Source organism: Primulina tabacum, chromosome 14 (assembly GCF_025594145.1).
Source record: "Primulina tabacum isolate GXHZ01 chromosome 14, ASM2559414v2, whole genome shotgun sequence".
In the NCBI taxonomy this organism is placed as follows: Eukaryota; Viridiplantae; Streptophyta; class Magnoliopsida; order Lamiales; family Gesneriaceae; genus Primulina; species Primulina tabacum.
Genome location: NC_134563.1, coordinates 2,092,283 through 2,113,524, shown reverse-complemented (window position 1 = coordinate 2,113,524; position 21,242 = coordinate 2,092,283). Strand labels below are relative to the sequence as shown.

Here is a 21,242-nt window from a genome sequence, read left to right as displayed (position 1 = left end):
AATAATTATTTACTACTATTAGTAATAGTAGTAAATAATTATTATATTTTTAAAAAAATTAACAATAACAATACAAACAATAATTAATAAATATTTTTTTTAATAATAATTGTTATTATTGTGTATCCGAAGATTGAGATTTGAACCTAACTCAACTCCAAAAACTGATTCTGATTGTCCAAGTTCATATAAACAACTTTCAAGGACTTAATTCAGTCAACGTGAGATATCTAACAAATTGTGTGAGTCGAATCTCTAACCCAACTCCATCTATGAAAAAATATTATTTTTTGTGTAAAAATTATTAATTTTTAGTGAAGATATGGACCCATCAACTCGTCTCAATAAATATATAATTATAAAACCGTCTGATAGTAAATTTACAGAAGACGGATATATCTTGGCACCTTATATCAGTAACTTAATTGAAACGAATGTGAAAAGCTGTGTAAGCCATTGGCGGTTTTGTGGAAGATGAATCGAGGGTATAATTAGGTTAGATCCGGGTAATGGCATTTTGTGTGGATTAGTGATGGGGCTTATGAGTCCCTGTTTAGGAACTGCAAATAATACCAATTTCCTCACAATTTGCAGACCATTTTTCTTAATTTCACAAAATAATGAACACAGTCACAAAACAGAAAACTATGAAATATCGTAAAGGTCTTGAAACACACCTAAAATCATTCTGAACCAACAGAAACACCAGAAGATTTAAATGAGGAGATGAGATCAGATAAAGCATTTAGTGATTGGCTTGAAAAACCATCGGTTTTTAAGGAAACATCTATTTTCTCCTTCAAATGCAAAGCTCTCCCTCTTATTTCTTGGCCTTGCCTATCAAGCATTATCTTTCTGATTGCTGATTCAATCTCCTCTCTTTTCAACCCGTATTCTAGTTTGATCCCAAGTTGCCATACATCACTTACGTATCGAGAATTCACCGGCTGATCTGCGAACAAAGACGAGCATATCATGGGAACACCTTCACAAATACTCTCAAGAACAGAGTTCCATCCGCTGTGAGTCCAAAATCCACCGACGGCAGGATGAGACAACACTTCTTGCTGAGGTGCCCATTTGACAATACATCCCCTTTGACTCACAACCTCCAAGAATTCATTCGGAAATGATTCCAGCCATGCCGAGCCTTGGACTGATCCAGGCCTCACCACCCACAAGAATGGCTGCATACTATGTGCCAGACCCCAAGCCACTTCTCTTACATCCTTTTCATCCATTTTCGCAGCACTCCCGAAGCTGACATAAATAACAGAACTCGGTTTCTGGGTATCCAGCCAGGAAATAGAGCTTCTATCTTGTGTCAACAAACTGCTCGAAGCCGCCGAAAAGAATTTGTGAAACGGCCCGATTAAAAACGTTGGTATGCGAAAGTGCTCCTTAAGATTGGCGAGATTCGGCTCTTCCAGATCCTGGAAGGTATTGAAAATGAGCCCAGATGCAGTCTTTGTTCCTTCTACCATGCTACGTATGATCTTCAGCTCAACATCGATCAGGTTCCGTGTTTGAATACCCGGGATGTCTTTTACTCTAAGTGGTGGTAGCTCAAGCACTGGATCCTCTCTCCTCGAATCTAATCAAGAAAGCGTCAATCTTTTTCAGACAAATTTCATATTCTTCAAACACAGTTAATAAATTAGCCCCAAGAAATTTAAACATACCCAGAATATCAGAGAAGTACCCTTTTTCTAGAAGAACAGGAACAGAAGCAAAGGCTAAAAAGGAGCAAACACTACTTGTCCTGAGCACAATCCTGGGTATGCCAAGATCCTCCGCAACAGATTGCGAGGAATACATCATCGCATCCGTAACCATACACGCAACATCATCATGGGTTGATAACAACTTCCCCAAGCACTCGCGAGTGGGCCCGACACAGTTGGTGTTGAGGCGATCAATGAGGCCAGCAAGGTCACCTTTGGATGCTTGATCTTCCGGTAATCCGTCGGGGATGAGGTGAAACGTGAATTGGGGGTACCTGGATGGATCCGGAGAGTTGAATTGAGTGTGTAGGATGGAGATTGTGAAGCCTTTGGAGCGGAGAATGTTGGCGAGCTGAATCATCGGGCTTATGTGGCCTTGAAATGGGAAGGGGAAGAGGATTACTCTGCGTGTTCTTGCATGCTGTGAGATGGCTTTGCTGGGATTATTATCCATGGATAAGCTATCCTCGAGTGAAGAAGATAGCTCTATGCTTTTTGGAGAAGTGCAAGCAAAGGAAAAGTAAGATATTCCCAAAAAATTTCCAAAAAGACGGAGAAGTCCTGGTAAAGGAAAAATTACTATTTAACAATTATATTTATATTAACAAAATGTAACAAAACAGCAAAGTGTTCATCAAATAATTTTAACTCCAATTGAATTCAGAAAAAAATTTGAAAATGTTCGAGTTAAGTTCGAATTCAATAATTTAAAATACGAATAAAATATTAATCTAGTATACTCGATTTGTTTACGTACACCCCTACTCGTCCTCGCTTTTACGAAAATGATTAACTCAAGTTGCTATGGATTTTAAATCTTTAATTTTTATGACGTGAGATAAAGATATCACATATATTATCTTTTATAGAAAAATAAAACATCTCAAAATAAATTTGTGGGTACCGAAGTTATTTGTTAAAAAAACAGATTAAATACCTATTTCTATTCGAGTCCACCAAATGGCTTTTGAGCTTGTTATTGGCATAATAGCAATGATTATCGGCTCATTTTGCTAATAACTAAGTTTAAGTTTTAGGAAATTTTTAATATTAGGGTTATAAATTCTTTTGAGATATGTTGAAATGGTTATGGCTCCATTGTAGGAGCCCTACAACAACTCGATAGGTATGCTTTAATGTGAATGTTTTGTTTACCTGCCAACATAAATTCCGTGCAATATTGATATGTTATTATTGACACATGAAGATCGTACTAACGTGAGTTAAAGTAATGTGTATGTTTTTATATGCCTAGTAAATTGAGGGTCCGTTTAGTTGAACTTAGAGGTGCAATTGAGTCAAATTATTTGTTAGTAGTTAGGTTAAAATTTGATTCGACCTTTATTATGTTTAAATTTTTTCGAGTTTTTCGAGCACACGTTCGAGTAACTCGATATTTTTACAAGTCCAGCTCAAACTTGAAATGTAATATGGTTTGATTCCATCTCGAACCTATTTGGAGTAATGAGATTGTATAGATATATAATATTGTGATTATTAAAATATTTAAGTTGTATGTGAAATATTAATAAATAAATAATATATCTGATTTGATTGATTAAATTTGATATTGTCATTTTTCAATAATTAATGAATATATTTAAAAAAATATATAAATATAATATTGTAATTTTAATTCAATTATTTGATTGACGTAAGAAAAATAATTTGTGTTTTTTTAATAAGTCATCTCCTGTTATTTTAATATGAAAGGGATAACTATTTTTAAAACCAAAACATACAATAGTTCTTTGACCATAGTTTTATCCATATATATTATTAATCATATCAAACCAAATAAATTAGCTTGCTGAACACCTAGTATAACAATACAATGCACAAAAGAACTCAAACAAGACAAGGAGGCAACGTCGATAGAATTTCGAGCAACTGAAATAATTATGCGGCATCAGTAGAAGATGCAGGTACATCCAATCTGAGGAGGTAATGATCTATTAACATGAAACAAGAATCTAATATGATGACCGATTCTATGCACGTAAAGATGCTATACTAAACAATGGCACTAGCCTAACATCAAAACAGACATCGCCTTGTGAAAAGAATAATTATCTATGCAGCCATATGTTTACAGTGTTTACAGACGGGCAGCGTCAAGGACTATATCCTATATTTCTCAATCCTGAAGCTGGGATTCCATAACCATTCGGGCATGTGGAACTTTTCATAGAGCACGGGCCGTACATCCTTCTGAAGAGAAAGGTGCTTGAGCAATGGGAGGATAATTATTTATTTATTTTTTATTAATATTGCTTGAGTACCTGTTTTTTCGATGTTCCTGCGCAAATTTTAGCTGCTAGTAGCTTGCATCTCTTATTTATTTATTTTTTATTTTAAATCGTTCAACCAGTCATTTTCTTGCATTAACCTCGTAACTTATGATTCTACCTTTGCAGGTCCACCATGATATGGATGCTCCCATCTCGCATTATTTCATATACACTGGCCACAATTCTTATTTAACAGGGAATCAGCTAAGTAGTGATTGTAGTGATGTTCCTATCATAAGCGCACTGAATAAAGGTGTACGTGTTGTTGAATTAGATATATGGCCGAATTCCACGAAAGACAATGTTGACGTTCTGCATGGGAGGTATGTTTTTCAAATCAGCTCTTTTTACTGAATTGAACCGTACTCATTTTTAGTATAATTCCCTATGATTTTCTAGCTCTTAACATTTTCTGTAACATATGATGATAGAACATGCTAGAACTGGAATTCATGATAACATACATGATCAAGAAGAGAAGTGTATCATTTATGCCAGCTTGAATCATATGAGATTTTTTTTTGTATAAAATGAAAAATAAATCTAAGTTTTATGATGATTTCGTTTACATATGGTTGCACACCTCTACTCGCATGTAACATAGGCTACGGCCAAGCCAGTCAGCCCCAAGGAAGGTAGGTAAATATAAACTGGTAATGCATATACATAATGGAAAAGATGCATAAAGATGGAGTAATTGAATAGTACTATATTCTGTTGACAGCTTATATTTCCTGAAACAAACATAATAAATTTGTTATTAAAATGGATTTATAAGAATATTGATTCAAATACTTCAAATGACTATCTTATTTTTGTGTTTCACTGTCATCCAAATATATGACAGCAAGCACATATATGTCTAGAAAGAAAGTCCGTGGATGTCCTGCATGCTGAAAGTCAGTACTGTTTGTGTGTATGGTAATCTGAAAGAATCATTTCTGTTTATTCTCTTCTTAGTGTTTTTCTTTCTTTCTTTGCTTACTTGTAGGACTCTGACCACTCCTGTTGAACTTATAAAATGTTTGAGATCAATCAAAGAACATGCTTTTATTGCTTCTGAATATCCTGTTGTGATAACTCTTGAAGATCATCTTACTCCGGATCTCCAGGCTAAAGTGGCAGAGGTATGCCTATGGAGTTTAGAAATGTGGTTAGGCACTTCCATTTCTTCATATTGATCATCTCATGACTGAATCCAGATGATAACCGAAACATTTGGAGACATGTTGTTTTCTCCTGGTTCTGAATGCTTGAAAGAGTTTCCCACCCCAGAATCTCTGAAGAGAAGGGTAATTATATCAACCAAGCCACCCAAAGAATACTTACAGGCCAAGGATGTTAAAGTAAAGGAGAGTGCATCACAGAAGGAAAAGGATTCAACTAAAGAAGAAGCTTGGGGAAATGAAGTCAACAGTCTTAAAGCCAATCTTGATGATGACGAGGTGTATTTTTTAACTATTCTCCCTTAGCACCGACTCATTTACCTAATAATCTAAAGTTCCTAGTTTTTCTTAATTTCTACTCTAGGAGGATGATTTAAATGGAAACAATGATGAAAGCGATGAAGAGGACCCTAAGTCGCAGCAAAATGCAGCACCAGAATATAGGCGTTTGATTGCTATTCAAGCTGGAAAGGGGAAAGGAGGAATGAATGAATGGCTTAGGGTGGATCCTGATAAAGTCAGGCGTCTCAGCCTGAGTGAACAAGAGCTGGAAAAAGCTGTTATAACTTATGGACAGGATATTGTGAGGTAGTTTATCACATGCTAATGCATTATTTTTCCATTTTTCCTGTTTGATGAATGAACCTAACACTGTACTCTACAGTTTGGTTTTGAATTTTGGTTGTTGCTTTTTCTAAGAATTCAAAATTATATGTTGGCCAACCGATAGGATGTATGGTGGAGTAAGGTTATGGAATACACTTCTTAGGTTCACACAGGAGCAACTGAAATAATGAAGCATACGCGAGGATTGAGACTAGCATACAATAGATTCATGCAAAAAAAAAAAAAAAACTTTGGATGGTTATCACTCTATTAATATCTAAGAAAAATGTTAGTAAAGGGCTGCAATTTTTTGCAAATTTGAGAAAGATGGAATGATTTCGCTGTTGGCCCCACTACAGTTATTTTATGCCCTCAAATTGTTGCTAGGTGTTTGTTCTGTTTTATGGTTGTTAATGTTTTCGTCTGTGAATTTCTCGTAGTTCTTAGGACTATGCATTTTCTAATCCTTAACATTCTCATACTTTTTTACTTCAGATTTACTGGAAGAAACTTGTTGAGAGTATATCCAAAGGGAATACGCTTTGACTCATCCAATTACAATCCCCTTGTTGGATGGATGCATGGAGCTCAAATGGTTGCATTCAACATGCAGGTTAGTGCATCTGAGGAAGTTAAGCATATATAATTTGTAAATCAAACTGTTTTTTTTTACGGCAAACATGAAATCATCTCACTAAATTATTTCCTGTATAAGCACATTAAAACTACTTTAGAAGAGGTCCTCCGGCAAAACGAGGAAGCTTTTAGTCGAGGGAGTGTTTCTAGCATTATCAATAAGCTGTTATAGTTACGGCTGTTGTTAACTGTGGCTTCAGTCACTGACTCCCCTATTAGTAGGTTCACCAAATTTCCTGGGAAGAAAAAGAATAGTTGCAATGCCAGTAAAAGAATTATATGCATGCACTTATATTAAATCTGAATTATGCATGCACTTTATATTAAATCTATATAGTCGGTAGTTGTATTTTTTATTTTTTTACTTCATATGAATTTGAAGATTAAATCTATTATATTAGGGGGAATTCTGAAGAAGAAAGATCTTATTTTATTTTTCCTTTTGCATCCCTGATTTAGATTGATCTTCCCAATCACCAAAAAAAAAAAATGATTATTAGATTTTTCTTTGTAAATTTACATAACATTAAGGGAGTTTACAAAGGAAAATCCAATAATAATTTTTTTAGAGGTTGCACACACTTGCCTTAATGTTGCAGATGGAAAAGAAATATATACACATTCAACACTAATTTCACCTCATTTTTACTTTGGCTAAATAAATGTCAAGACCAAAAGCTATTTAACTTCAGTTGAATGTTTATGTGTCATGTCTCAAACCCAAAGCATCGCATTAGTGATTTCTGGATCGTAGTCAAAATTTTTGGTTCTAACATAGCATTTTAGGCTTCATAGCCTGGTGTATTAGAATAGTGCGGGGCAAATAAGCCAGTTTTATGATCTTGCAATAGGGTTACGGAAGATCACTTTGGTTGATGCATGGCATGTTCAGGGCCAACGGTGGCTGTGGATATGTTAAAAAACCTGAGTTTTTGTTAAAGGCCGGTACGAACTGGAGAAAGTCTTCAATCCTAAAGCAACATTACCTATCAAAGTTACTTTGAGGGTAAGTTGAAACATTTGATGTTTTCATGTTCTTTTATGTTCTCAACCTTGGGATTTCCCTATATCTGCTGAATCTGTGTAATTTTTTTATTCTATGTATGTGCTTTCTGCTTGAACAGGTGACAGTCTTTATGGGTGAGGGATGTTATTACGACTTCCATCATACACATTTTGATACTTATTCTCCTCCGGATTTCTATGCAAGGGTAAGTTGCTGCTATGAACCTTACTTTTATTTGTGTTCTACTTGTTGATTATATGTTCGGTTTTGGCTCTCAAACTTTTGTTATTATCCTCAATTGTCGTCAATGTGGCTGTTCTGTCGTTTACCTCTTAACTTGAATATCACATTGTACCACTTTTGTGGATTTTTCTCTGTGCCTTGTTTAGTTAGATTTGAGCAGTAAAAGATTTAGCATTTAGAGTTGATATTATTTCCGAAGTTTTTCTTCATTAGCCAGCATGATTAAGTCCAAAGCTTGCAAAAGAAGGTACATTTTTGCCAAGGGACGGAATAGTTGTGAATGGAGTTCTAGCTTAGGAAATTCAGTTTGATAAATCATCATAGGTAACTAAGTTGCTAGTATTTATCTAAAACTCAGGTGGGAATTGCTGGAGTGCCCGGTGATGTTGTTATGAAGAAAACAAGGACTCTTGAAGATAATTGGATTCCAAATTGGGATGAGGTGTTCGAGTTCCCATTAACAATACCTGAACTAGCTCTACTTCGAATCGAAGTCCACGAGGATGACATGTCTGGAAAGGATGACTTTGGAGGCCAAACATGTTTACCCGTGTCGGAGCTCAGAAAAGGAATCCGAGCAGTTCCACTACACTCACAAAAGGGGGATAAGTATAAATCTGTCAAGCTTCTCATGAGATTTGAGTTTGTTTGATCTGGAACTTATTTTTTGTAAACTTGATCTGTCCTGTGTTTGAGATAAACCCGTTCGATGATGTAGATAAATGCAACTTGTTTTGTGTTGAGCTGTGTGATGAATGACTTACTAGGATATATGAACTGTGTCTTAGATGTCAATGGTTTGTGGCTGTCTATCTTTTATTATTGTTTTTCATCTTGTGCCGAAATTTGATCACGCCTCCGACAAGCCAATTGTTCACTTGTTTGATCAAAAGACATTCAATCAACATGGATGAGATTGCGACATCAATGGATAAATAAAATTCCGCAATTGACTCATGTCTCTTCTGTACTGTCTTATTGAACTTGAGACTATTATATTAACAATTTTTGGTGTCATGGTCCGTCTATTTATTTAATATCAAATGCACCCTTATTTTATCTCACATTCGTTATTGAAGAAAAAAATATATGATTGTAAATTTATCGACACACAAATCTATTTGAATCTTGTCTAAATCTTATTCAAATTCAAATGATCATCATCTCTGATGTAACCAAAACTTATTAGCATATACCAAATGCCAAGGGGTACAAGTTTTTAATCAACAATGGCGGTTGCCATGTAATGTTATTATGAATTATGATTGTACAATAATTATTTACTACTATTAGTAATAGTAGTAAATAATTATTATATTTTTAAAAAAATTAACAATAACAATACAAACAATAATTAATAAATATTTTTTTTAATAATAATTGTTATTATTGTGTATCCGAAGATTGAGACTTGGACCTAACTCAACTCCAAAAACTGACTCTGATTGTCCAAGTTCATATAAACAACTTTCAAGAACTTAATTCAGTCAACGTGAGATATGTAACAAATTGTGTGAGTCGAATCTCTAACCCAACTCCATCTATGAAAAATATTATTTTTTGTGTAAAAAGTATTAATTTTTAGTGAAGATATGGACCCATCAACTCGTCTCAATAAATATATAATTATAAAACCGTCTGATAGTAAATTTACAGAAGACGGATATATCTTGGCACCTTATATCAGTAACTTAATTGAAACGAATGTGAAAAGCTGTGTAAGCCATTGGCGGTTTTGTGGAAGATGAATCGAGGGTATAATTAGGTTAGATCCGGGTAATGGCATTTTGTGTGGATTAGTGATGGGGCTTATGAGTCCCTGTTTAGGAACTGCAAATAATACCAATTTCCTCACAATTTGCAGACCATTTTTCTTAATTTCACAAAATAATGAACACAGTCACAAAACAGAAAACTATGAAATATCGTAAAGGTCTTGAAACACACCTAAAATCATTCTGAACCAACAGAAACACCAGAAGATTTAAATGAGGAGATGAGATCAGATAAAGCATTTAGTGATTGGCTTGAAAAACCATCGGTTTTTAAGGAAACATCTATTTTCTCCTTCAAATGCAAAGCTCTCTCTCTTATTTCTTGGCCTTGCCTATCAAGCATTATCTTTCTGATTGCTGATTCAATCTCCTCTCTTTTCAACCCGTATTCTAGTTTGATCCCAAGTTGCCATACATCACTTACGTATCGAGAATTCACCGGCTGATCTGCGAACAAAGACGAGCATATCATGGGAACACCTTCACAAATACTCTCAAGAACAGAGTTCCATCCGCTGTGAGTCCAAAATCCACCGACGGCAGGATGAGACAACACTTCTTGCTGAGGTGCCCATTTGACAATACATCCCCTTTTACTCACAACCTCCAAGAATTCATTCGGAAATGATTCCAGCCACTGCCGAGCCTTGGACTGATCCAGGCCTCACCACCCACAAGAATGGCTGCATACTATGTGCCAGACCCCAAGCCACTTCTCTTACATCCTTTTCATCCATTTTCGCAGCACTCCCGAAGCTGACATAAATAACAGAACTCGGTTTCTGGGTATCCAGCCAGGAAATAGAGCTTCTATCTTGTGTCAACAAACTGCTCGAAGCCGCCGAAAAGAATTTGTGAAACGGCCCGATTAAAAACGTTGGTATGCGAAAGTGCTCCTTAAGATTGGCGAGATTCGGCTCTTCCAGATCCTGGAAGGTATTGAAAATGAGCCCAGATGCAGTCTTTGTTCCTTCTACCATGCTACGTATGATCTTCAGCTCAACATCGATCAGGTTCCGTGTTTGAATACCCGGGATGTCTTTTACTCTAAGTGGTGGTAGCTCAAGCACTGGATCCTCTCTCCTCGAATCTAATCAAGAAAGCGTCAATCTTTTTCAGACAAATTTCATATTCTTCAAACACAGTTAATAAATTAGCCCCAAGAAATTTAAACATACCCAGAATATCAGAGAAGTACCCTTTTTCTAGAAGAACAGGAACAGAAGCAAAGGCTAAAAAGGAGCAAACACTACTTGTCCTGAGCACAATCCTGGGTATGCCAAGATCCTCCGCAACAGATTGCGAGGAATACATCATCGCATCCGTAACCATACACGCAACATCATCATGGGTTGATAACAACTTCCCCAAGCACTCGCGAGTGGGCCCGACACAGTTGGTGTTGAGGCGATCAATGAGGCCAGCAAGGTCACCTTTGGATGCTTGATCTTCCGGTAATCCGTCGGGGATGAGGTGAAACGTGAATTGGGGGTACCTGGATGGATCCGGAGAGTTGAATTGAGTGTGTAGGATGGAGATTGTGAAGCCTTTGGAGCGGAGAATGTTGGCGAGCTGAATCATCGGGCTTATGTGGCCTTGAAATGGGAAGGGGAAGAGGATTACTCTGCGTGTTCTTGCATGCTGTGAGATGGCTTTGCTGGGATTATTATCCATGGATAAGCTATCCTCGAGTGAAGAAGATAGCTCTATGCTTTTTGGAGAAGTGCAAGCAAAGGAAAAGTAAGATATTCCCAAAAAATTTCCAAAAAGACGGAGAAGTCCTGGTAAAGGAAAAATTACTATTTAACAATTATATTTATATTAACAAAATGTAACAAAACAGCAAAGTGTTCATCAAATAATTTTAACTCCAATTGAATTCAGAAAAAAATTTGAAAATGTTCGAGTTAAGTTCGAATTCAATAATTTAAAATACGAATAAAATATTAATCTAGTATACTCGATTTGTTTACGTACACCCCTACTCGTCCTCGCTTTTACGAAAATGATTAACTCAAGTTGCTATGGATTTTAAATCTTTAATTTTTATGATGTCAGATAAAGATATCACATATATTATCTTTTATAGAAAAATAAAACATCTCAAAATAAATTTGTGGGTACCGAAGTTATTTGTTAAAAAAACAGATTAAATACCTATTTCTATTCGAGTCCACCAAATGGCTTTTGAGCTTGTTATTGGCATAATAGCAATGATTATCGGCTCATTTTGCTAATAACTAAGTTTAAGTTTTAGGAATTTTTTAATATTAGGGTTATAAATTCTTTTGAGATATGTTGAAATGGTTATGGCTCCATTGTAGGAGCCCTACAACAACTCGATAGGTATGCTTTAATGTGAATGTTTTGTTTACCTGCCAACATAAATTCCGTGCAATATTGATATGTTATTATTGACACATGAAGATCGTACTAACGTGAGTTAAAGTAATGTGTATGTTTTTATATGCCTAGTAAATTGAGGGTCCGTTTAGTTGAACTTAGAGGTGCAATTGAGTCAAATTATTTGTTAGTAGTTAGGTTAAAATTTGATTCGACCTTTATTATGTTTAAATTTTTTCGAGTTTTTCGAGCACACGTTCGAGTAACTCGATATTTTTACAAGTCCAGCTCAAACTTGAAATGTAATATGGTTTGATTCCATCTCGAACCTATTTGGAGTAATGAGATTGTATAGATATATAATATTGTGATTATTAAAATATTTAAGTTGTATGTGAAATATTAATAAATAAATAATATATCTGATTTGATTGATTAAATTTGATATTGTCATTTTTCAATAATTAATGAATATATTTAAAAAAATATATAAATATAATATTGTAATTTTAATTCAATTATTTGATTGACGTAAGAAAAATAATTTGTGTTTTTTTAATAAGTCATCTCCTGTTATTTTAATATGAAAGGGATAACTATTTTTAAAACCAAAACATACGATAGTTCTTTGACCATAGTTTTATCCATATATATTATTAATCATATCAAACCAAATAAATTAGCTTGCTGAACACCTAGTATAACAATACAATGCACAAAAGAACTCAAACAAGACAAGGAGGCAACGTCGATAGAATTTCGAGCAACTGAAATAATTATGCGGCATCAGTAGAAGATGCAGGTACATCCAATCTGAGGAGGTAATGATCTATTAACATGAAACAAGAATCTAATATGATGACCGATTCTATGCACGTAAAGATGCTATACTAAACAGTGGCACTAGCCTAACATCAAAACAGACATCGCCTTGTGAAAAGAATAATTATCTATGCAGCCATATGTTTACAGTGTTTACAGACGGGCAGCGTCAAGGACTATATCCTATATTTCTCAATCCTGAAGCTGGGATTCCATAACCATTCGGGCATGTGGAACTTTTCATAGAGCACGGGCCGTACATCCTTCTGAAGAGAAAGGTGCTTGAGCAATGGGAGGATAATTATTTATTTATTTTTTATTAATATTGCTTGAGACCTGTTTTTTCGATGTTCCTGCGCAAATTTTAGCTGCTAGTAGCTTGCATCTCTTATTTATTTATTTTTTATTTTAAATCGTTCAACCAGTCATTTTCTTGCATTAACCTCGTAACTTATGATTCTACCTTTGCAGGTCCACCATGATATGGATGCTCCCATCTCGCATTATTTCATATACACTGGCCACAATTCTTATTTAACAGGGAATCAGCTAAGTAGTGATTGTAGTGATGTTCCTATCATAAGCGCACTGAATAAAGGTGTACGTGTTGTTGAATTAGATATATGGCCGAATTCCACGAAAGACAATGTTGACGTTCTGCATGGGAGGTATGTTTTTCAAATCAGCTCTTTTTACTGAATCGAACCGTACTCATTTTTAGTATAATTCCCTATGATTTTCTAGCTCTTAACATTTTCTGTAACATATGATGATAGAACATGCTAGAACTGGAATTCATGATAACATACATGATCAAGAAGAGAAGTGTATCATTTATGCCAGCATGAATCATATGAGATTTTTTTTTGTATAAAATGAAAAATAAATCTAAGTTTTATGATGATTTCGTTTACATATGGTTGCACACCTCTACTCGCATGTAACATAGGCTACGGCCAAGCCAGTCAGCCCCAAGGAAGGTAGGTAAATATAAACTGGTAATGCATATACATAATGGAAAAGATGCATAAAGATGGAGTAATTGAATAGTACTATATTCTGTTGACAGCTTATATTTCCTGAAACAAACATAATAAATTTGTTATTAAAATGGATTTATAAGAATATTGATTCAAATACTTCAAATGACTATCTTATTTTTGTGTTTCACTGTCATCCAAATATATGACAGCAAGCACATATATGTCTAGAAAGAAAGTCCGTGGATGTCCTGCATGCTGAAAGTCAGTACTGTTTGTGTGTATGGTAATCTGAAAGAATCATTTATGTTTATTCTCTTCTTAGTGTTTTTCTTTCTTTCTTTGCTTACTTGTAGGACTCTGACCACTCCTGTTGAACTTATAAAATGTTTGAGATCAATCAAAGAACATGCTTTTATTGCTTCTGAATATCCTGTTGTGATAACTCTTGAAGATCATCTTACTCCGGATCTCCAGGCTAAAGTGGCAGAGGTATGCCTATGGAGTTTAGAAATGTGGTTAGGCACTTCCATTTCTTCATATTGATCATCTCATGACTGAATCCAGATGATAACCGAAACATTTGGAGACATGTTGTTTTCTCCTGGTTCTGAATGCTTGAAAGAGTTTCCCACCCCAGAATCTCTGAAGAGAAGGGTAATTATATCAACCAAGCCACCCAAAGAATACTTACAGGCCAAGGATGTTAAAGTAAAGGAGAGTGCATCACAGAAGGAAAAGGATTCAACTAAAGAAGAAGCTTGGGGAAATGAAGTCAACAGTCTTAAAGCCAATCTTGATGATGACGAGGTGTATTTTTTAACTATTCTCCCTTAGCACCGACTCATTTACCTAATAATCTAAAGTTCCTAGTTTTTCTTAATTTCTACTCTAGGAGGATGATTTAAATGGAAACAATGATGAAAGCGATGAAGAGGACCCTAAGTCGCAGCAAAATGCAGCACCAGAATATAGGCGTTTGATTGCTATTCAAGCTGGAAAGGGGAAAGGAGGAATGAATGAATGGCTTAGGGTGGATCCTGATAAAGTCAGGCGTCTCAGCCTGAGTGAACAAGAGCTGGAAAAAGCTGTTATAACTTATGGACAGGATATTGTGAGGTAGTTTATCACATGCTAATGCATTATTTTTCCATTTTTCCTGTTTGATGAATGAACCTAACACTGTACTCTACAGTTTGGTTTTGAATTTTGGTTGTTGCTTTTTCTAAGAATTCAAAATTATATGTTGGCCAACCGATAGGATGTATGGTGGAGTAAGGTTATGGAATACACTTCTTAGGTTCACACAGGAGCAACTGAAATAATGAAGCATACGCGAGGATTGAGACTAGCATACAATAGATTCATGCAAAAAAAAAAAATAACTTTGGATGGTTATCACTCTATTAATATCTAAGAAAAATGTTAGTAAAGGGCTGCAATTTTTTGCAAATTTGAGAAAGATGGAATGATTTCGCTGTTGGCCCCACTACAGTTATTTTATGCCCTCAAATTGTTGCTAGGTGTTTGTTCTGTTTTATGGTTGTTAATGTTTTCGTCTGTGAATTTCTCGTAGTTCTTAGGACTATGCATTTTCTAATCCTTAACATTCTCATACTTTTTTACTTCAGATTTACAGGAAGAAACTTGTTGAGAGTATATCCAAAGGGAATACGCTTTGACTCATCCAATTACAATCCCCTTGTTGGATGGATGCATGGAGCTCAAATGGTTGCATTCAACATGCAGGTTAGTGCATCTGAGGAAGTTAAGCATATATAATTTGTAAATCAAACTGTTTTTTTTTACGGCAAACATGAAATCATCTCACTAAATTATTTCCTGTATAAGCACATTAAAACTACTTTTGAAGAGGTCCTCCGGCAAAACGAGGAAGCTTTTAGTCGAGGGAGTGTTTCTAGCATTATCAATAAGCTGTTATAGTTACGGCTGTTGTTAACTGTGGCTTCAGTCACTGACTCCCCTATTAGTAGGTCACCAAATTTCCTGGGAAGAAAAAGAATAGTTGCAATGCCAGTAAAAGAATTATATGCATGCACTTATATTAAATATGAATTATGCATGCATTTATATTAAATCTATATAGTCGGTAGTTGTATTTTTTTATTTTTTTTACTTCATATGAATTTGAAGATTAAATCTATTATATTAGGGGGAATTCTGAAGAAGAAAGATCTTATTTTATTTTTCCTTTTGCATCCCTGATTTAGATTGTCTTCCCAATCACCAAAAAAAAAAAATGATTATTAGATTTTTCTTTGTAAATTTACATAACATTAAGGGAGTTTACAAAGGAAAATCCAATAATAATTTTTTTTAGAGGTTGCACACATTTGCTTAATGTTGCAGATGGAAAAGAAATTATATACACATTCAACACTAATTTCACCTCATTTTTACTTTGGCTAACCAAAAGCTATTTTACTTCAGTTGAATGTTTATGTGTCATGTCTCAAACCCAAAGCATCACACTAGTGATTTCTGGTTCGTAGTCAAAATTTTTGGTTCTAACATAGCATTTTAGGCTTCATAGCCTGGTGTATTAGAATAGTGCGGGGCAAATAAGCCAGTTTTATGATCTTGCAACAGGGTTACGGAAGATCACTTTGGTTGATGCATGGCATGTTCAGGGCCAACGGTGGCTGTGGATATGTTAAAAAACCTGAGTTTTTGTTAAAGGCCGGTACGAATGGAGAAATCTTCAATCCTAAAGCAACATTACCTATCAAAGTTACTTTGAGGGTAAGTTGAAACATTTGATGTTTTCATGTTCTTTTATGTTCTCAACCTTGGGATTTCCCTATATCTGCTGAATCTGTGTAATTTTTTTATTCTTATGTATGTGCTTTCTGTTGAACAGGTGACAGTCTTTATGGGTGAGGGATGTTATTACGACTTCCATCATACACATTTTGATACTTATTCTCCTCCGGATTTCTATGCAAGGGTAAGTTGCTGCTATGAACCTTACTTTTATTTGTGTTCTACTTGTTGATTATACGTTCGGTTTTGGCTCTCAAACTTTTGTTATTATCCTCAATTGTCGTCAATGTGGCTGTTCTGTCGTTTACCTCTTAACTTGAATATCACATTGTACCACTTTTGTGGATTTTTCTCTGTGCCTTGTTTAGTTAGATTTGAGCAGTAAAAGATTTAGCATTTAGAGTTGATATTATTTCCGAAGTTTTTCTTCATTAGCCAGCATGATTAAGTCCAAAGCTTGCAAAAGAAGGTACATTTTTGCCAAGGGACTGAATAGTTGTGAATGGAGTTCTAGCTTAGGAAATTCAGTTTGATAAATCATCATAGGTAACTAAGTTGCTAGTATTTATCTAAAACTCAGGTGGGAATCGCTGGAGTGCCCGGTGATGTTGTTATGAAGAAAACAAGGACTCTTGAAGATAATTGGATTCCAACTTGGGATGAGGTGTTCGAGTTCCCATTAACAATACCTGAACTAGCTCTACTTCGGATCGAAGTCCACGAGGATGACATGTCTGGAAAGGATGACTTTGGAGGCCAAACATGTTTACCCGTGTCGGAGCTCAGAAAAGGAATCCGAGCAGTTCCACTACACTCACAAAAGGGGGATAAGTATAAATCTGTCAAGCTTCTCATGCGATTTGAGTTTGTTTGATCTGGAACTTATTTTTTGTAAACTTGATATGTCCTGTGTTTGAGATAAACCCGTTCGATGATGTAGATAAATGCAACTTGTTTTGTGTTGAGCTGTGTGATGAATGACATACTAGGATATATGAACTGTGTCTTAGATGTCAATGGTTTGTGGCTGTCTTTCTTTTATTATTGTTTTTCATCTTGTGCCGAAATTTGATCACGCCTCCGACAAGCCAATTGTTCACTTGTTTGATCAAAAGACATTCAATCAACATGGATGAGATCGCAGCATCAATGGATAAATACAATTCCGCAATTGACTCATGTCTCTTCTGTACTGTCTTATTGAACTTGAGACTATTATATCAACAATCTTCGGTGTCATGGTCCGTCTACTTATTTAATATCAAATTGACCCTTATTTTATCTCACATTCGTTATTCAAGAAAAAAATATATGATTGTAAATTTATCGACACACAAATCTATTTGAATCTTGTCTAAATCTTATTCAAATTCAAATGATCATCATCTCTGATGTAACTAAAACTTATTAGCATATACCAAATGCCAAGGGGTACAAGTTTTTAATCAACAATGGCGGTTGCCATGTAATGTTATTATGAATTATGATTGTACAATAATTATTTACTACTATTAGTAATAGTAGTAAATAATTATTATATTTTTAAAAAAATTAACAATAACAATACGAACAATAATTAATAAATATTTTTTTTTAATAATAATTGTTATTATTATGTATCCGAAGATTTAGATTTGAACCTAACTCAACTCCAAAAACTGACTCTGATTGTCCAAGTTCATATAAACAACTTTCAAGGACTTAATTCAGTCAACGTGAGATATCTAACAAATTGTGTGAGTCGAATCTCTAACCCAACTCCATCTATGAAAAAATATTATTTTTTGTGTAAAAAGTATTAATTTTTAGTGAAGATATGGACCCATCAACTCGTCTCAATAAATATATAATTATAAAACCGTCTGATAGTAAATTTACAGAAGACGGATATATCTTGGCACCTTATATCAGTAACTTAATTGAAACGAATGTGAAAAGCTGTGTAAGCCATTGGCGGTTTTGTGGAAGATGAATCGAGGGTATAATTAGGTTAGATCCGGGTAATGGCATTTTGTGTGGATTAGTGATGGGGCTTATGAGTCCCTGTTTAGGAACTGCAAATAATACCAATTTCCTCACAATTTGCAGACCATTTTTCTTAATTTCACAAAATAATGAACACAGTCACAAAACAGAAAACTATGAAATATCGTAAAGGTCTTGAAACACACCTAAAATCATTCTGAACCAACAGAAACACCAGAAGATTTAAATGAGGAGATGAGATCAGATAAAGCATTTAGTGATTGGCTTGAAAAACCATCGGTTTTTAAGGAAACATCTATTTTCTCCTTCAAATGCAAAGCTCTCTCTCTTATTTCTTGGCCTTGCCTATCAAGCATTATCTTTCTGATTGCTGATTCAATCTCCTCTCTTTTCAACCCGTATTCTAGTTTGATCCCAAGTTGCCATACATCACTTACGTATCGAGAATTCACCGGCTGATCTGCGAACAAAGACGAGCATATCATGGGAACACCTTCACAAATACTCTCAAGAACAGAGTTCCATCCGCTGTGAGTCCAAAATCCACCGACGGCAGGATGAGACAACACTTCTTGCTGAGGTGCCCATTTGACAATACATCCCCTTTTACTCACAACCTCCAAGAATTCATTCGGAAATGATTCCAGCCATGCCGAGCCTTGGACTGATCCAGGCCTCACCACCCACAAGAATGGCTGCATACTATGTGCCAGACCCCAAGCCACTTCTCTTACATCCTTTTCATCCATTTTCGCAGCACTCCCGAAGCTGACATAAATAACAGAACTCGGTTTCTGGGTATCCAGCCAGGAAATAGAGCTTCTATCTTGTGTCAACAAACTGCTCGAAGCCGCCGAAAAGAATTTGTGAAACGGCCCGATTAAAAACGTTGGTATGCGAAAGTGCTCCTTAAGATTGGCGAGATTCGGCTCTTCCAGATCCTGGAAGGTATTGAAAATGAGCCCAGATGCAGTCTTTGTTCCTTCTACCATGCTACGTATGATCTTCAGCTCAACATCGATCAGGTTCCGTGTTTGAATACCCGGGATGTCTTTTACTCTAAGTGGTGGTAGCTCAAGCACTGGATCCTCTCTCCTCGAATCTAATCAAGAAAGCGTCAATCTTTTTCAGACAAATTTCATATTCTTCAAACACAGTTAATAAATTAGCCCCAAGAAATTTAAACATACCCAGAATATCAGAGAAGTACCCTTTTTCTAGAAGAACAGGAACAGAAGCAAAGGCTAAAAAGGAGCAAACACTACTTGTCCTGAGCACAATCCTGGGTATGCCAAGATCCTCCGCAACAGATTGCGAGGAATACATCATCGCATCCGTAACCATACACGCAACATCATCATGGGTTGATAACAACTTCCCCAAGCACTCGCGAGTGGGCCCGACACAGTTGGTGTTGAGGCGATCAATGAGGCCAGCAAGGTCACCTTTGGATGCTTGATCTTCCGGTAATCCGTCGGGGATGAGGTGAAACGTGAATTGGGGGTACCTGGATGGATCCGGAGAGTTGAATTGAGTGTGTAGGATGGAGATTGTGAAGCCTTTGGAGCGGAGAATGTTGGCGAGCTGAATCATCGGGCTTATGTGGCCTTGAAATGGGAAGGGGAAGAGGATTACTCTGCGTGTTCTTGCATGCTGTGAGATGGCTTTGCTGGGATTATTATCCATGGATAAGCTATCCTTGAGTGAAGAAGATAGCTCTATGCTTTTTGGAGAAGTGCAAGCAAAGGAAAAGTAAGATATTGCCAAAAAATTTCCAAAAAGACGGAGAAGTCCTGGTAAAGGAAAAATTACTATTTAACAATTATATTTATATTAACAAAATGTAACAAAACAGCAAAGTGTTCATCAAATAATTTTAACTCCGATTGAATTCAGAAAAAAATTTGAAAATGTTCGAGTTAAGTTCGAATTCAATAATTTAAAATACGAATAAAATATTAATCTAGTATACTCGATTTGTTTACGTACACCCCTATTCGTCCTCGCTTTTACGAAAATGATTAACTCAAGTTACTATGGATTTTAAATCTTTAATTTTTATGATGTGAGATAAAGATATCACATATATTATCTTTTATAGAAAAATAAAACATCTCAAAATAAATTTGTGGGTACCGAAGTTATTTGTTAAAAAAACAGATTAAATACCTATTTCTATTCGAGTCTACCAAATGGCTTTTGAGCTTGTTATTGGCATAATAGCAATGATTATCGGCTCATTTTGCTAATAACTAAGTTTAAGTTTTAGGAATTTTTTAATATTAGGGTTATAAATTCTTTTGAGATATGTTGAAATGGTTATGGCTCCATTATAGGAGCCCTACAACAACTCGATAGGTATGCTTTAATGTGAATGTTTTGTTTACCTGCCAACATAAATTCCATGCAATATTGATATGTTATTATTGACACATGAAGATCGTACTAACGTGAGTTAAAGTAATGTGTATGTTTTTATATGCCTAGTAAATTGAGGGTCCGTTTAGTTGAACTTAGAGGTGCAATTGAGTCAAATTATTTGTTAGTAGTTAGGTTAAAATTAGATTCGACCTTTATTATGTTTAAATTTTTTCGAGTTTTTCGAGCACACGTTCGAGTAACTCGATATTTTTACAAGTCCAGCTCAAACTTGAAATGTAATATGGTTTGATTCCATCTCGAACCTATTTGGAGTAATGAGATTGTATAGATATATAATATTGTGATTATTAAAATATTTAAGTTGTATGTGAAATATTAATAAATAAATAATATGTCTGATTTGATTGATTAAATTTGATATTGTCATTTTTCAATAATTAATGAATATATTTTAAAAAATATATAAATATAATATTGCAATTTTAATTCAATTATTTG

At 35.2% G+C, this 21,242-nt stretch overlaps 3 protein-coding genes and 2 pseudogenes across 3 annotated transcripts; 2 read left to right on the top strand and 3 right to left on the bottom strand.

Annotated features, from left to right (window-relative positions):
• Nucleotides 1-635: 635 nt before the first annotated feature.
• LOC142525486 (UDP-glycosyltransferase 76B1-like) lies at nucleotides 636-2,252 on the bottom strand. Its single transcript, XM_075629801.1, has 2 exons — nucleotides 1,683-2,252; nucleotides 636-1,594 (listed from the first exon to the last, which is right to left on the bottom strand). The coding sequence occupies exons 1-2, from the start codon at nucleotides 2,176-2,178 to the stop codon at nucleotides 684-686; spliced, it is 1,407 nt and encodes a 468-aa protein (XP_075485916.1). The 5' UTR covers nucleotides 2,179-2,252; the 3' UTR covers nucleotides 636-683.
• A 1,832-nt stretch (nucleotides 2,253-4,084) lies between these two features.
• On the top strand, nucleotides 4,085-8,427 carry LOC142525382 (phosphoinositide phospholipase C 2-like; annotated as a pseudogene).
• Nucleotides 8,428-9,577: 1,150 nt separating this feature from the next.
• Nucleotides 9,578-11,195, bottom strand: LOC142525441 (UDP-glycosyltransferase 76B1-like; annotated as a pseudogene).
• Nucleotides 11,196-13,026: 1,831 nt separating this feature from the next.
• On the top strand, nucleotides 13,027-17,503 carry LOC142525053 (phosphoinositide phospholipase C 2-like). The gene is made up of 8 exons (XM_075629222.1): nucleotides 13,027-13,280; nucleotides 13,949-14,084; nucleotides 14,160-14,402; nucleotides 14,488-14,711; nucleotides 15,224-15,341; nucleotides 16,203-16,355; nucleotides 16,474-16,560; nucleotides 16,957-17,503. Exons 1-8 carry the CDS (start codon nucleotides 13,066-13,068, stop codon nucleotides 17,248-17,250), a joined length of 1,470 nt encoding a protein of 489 aa, XP_075485337.1. The 5' UTR covers nucleotides 13,027-13,065; the 3' UTR covers nucleotides 17,251-17,503.
• A 1,002-nt stretch (nucleotides 17,504-18,505) lies between these two features.
• Nucleotides 18,506-20,143, bottom strand: LOC142525316 (UDP-glycosyltransferase 76B1-like). Its single transcript, XM_075629573.1, has 2 exons — nucleotides 19,553-20,143; nucleotides 18,506-19,464 (listed from the first exon to the last, which is right to left on the bottom strand). The coding sequence occupies exons 1-2, from the start codon at nucleotides 20,046-20,048 to the stop codon at nucleotides 18,554-18,556; spliced, it is 1,407 nt and encodes a 468-aa protein (XP_075485688.1). The 5' UTR covers nucleotides 20,049-20,143; the 3' UTR covers nucleotides 18,506-18,553.
• Nucleotides 20,144-21,242: the final 1,099 nt, after the last annotated feature.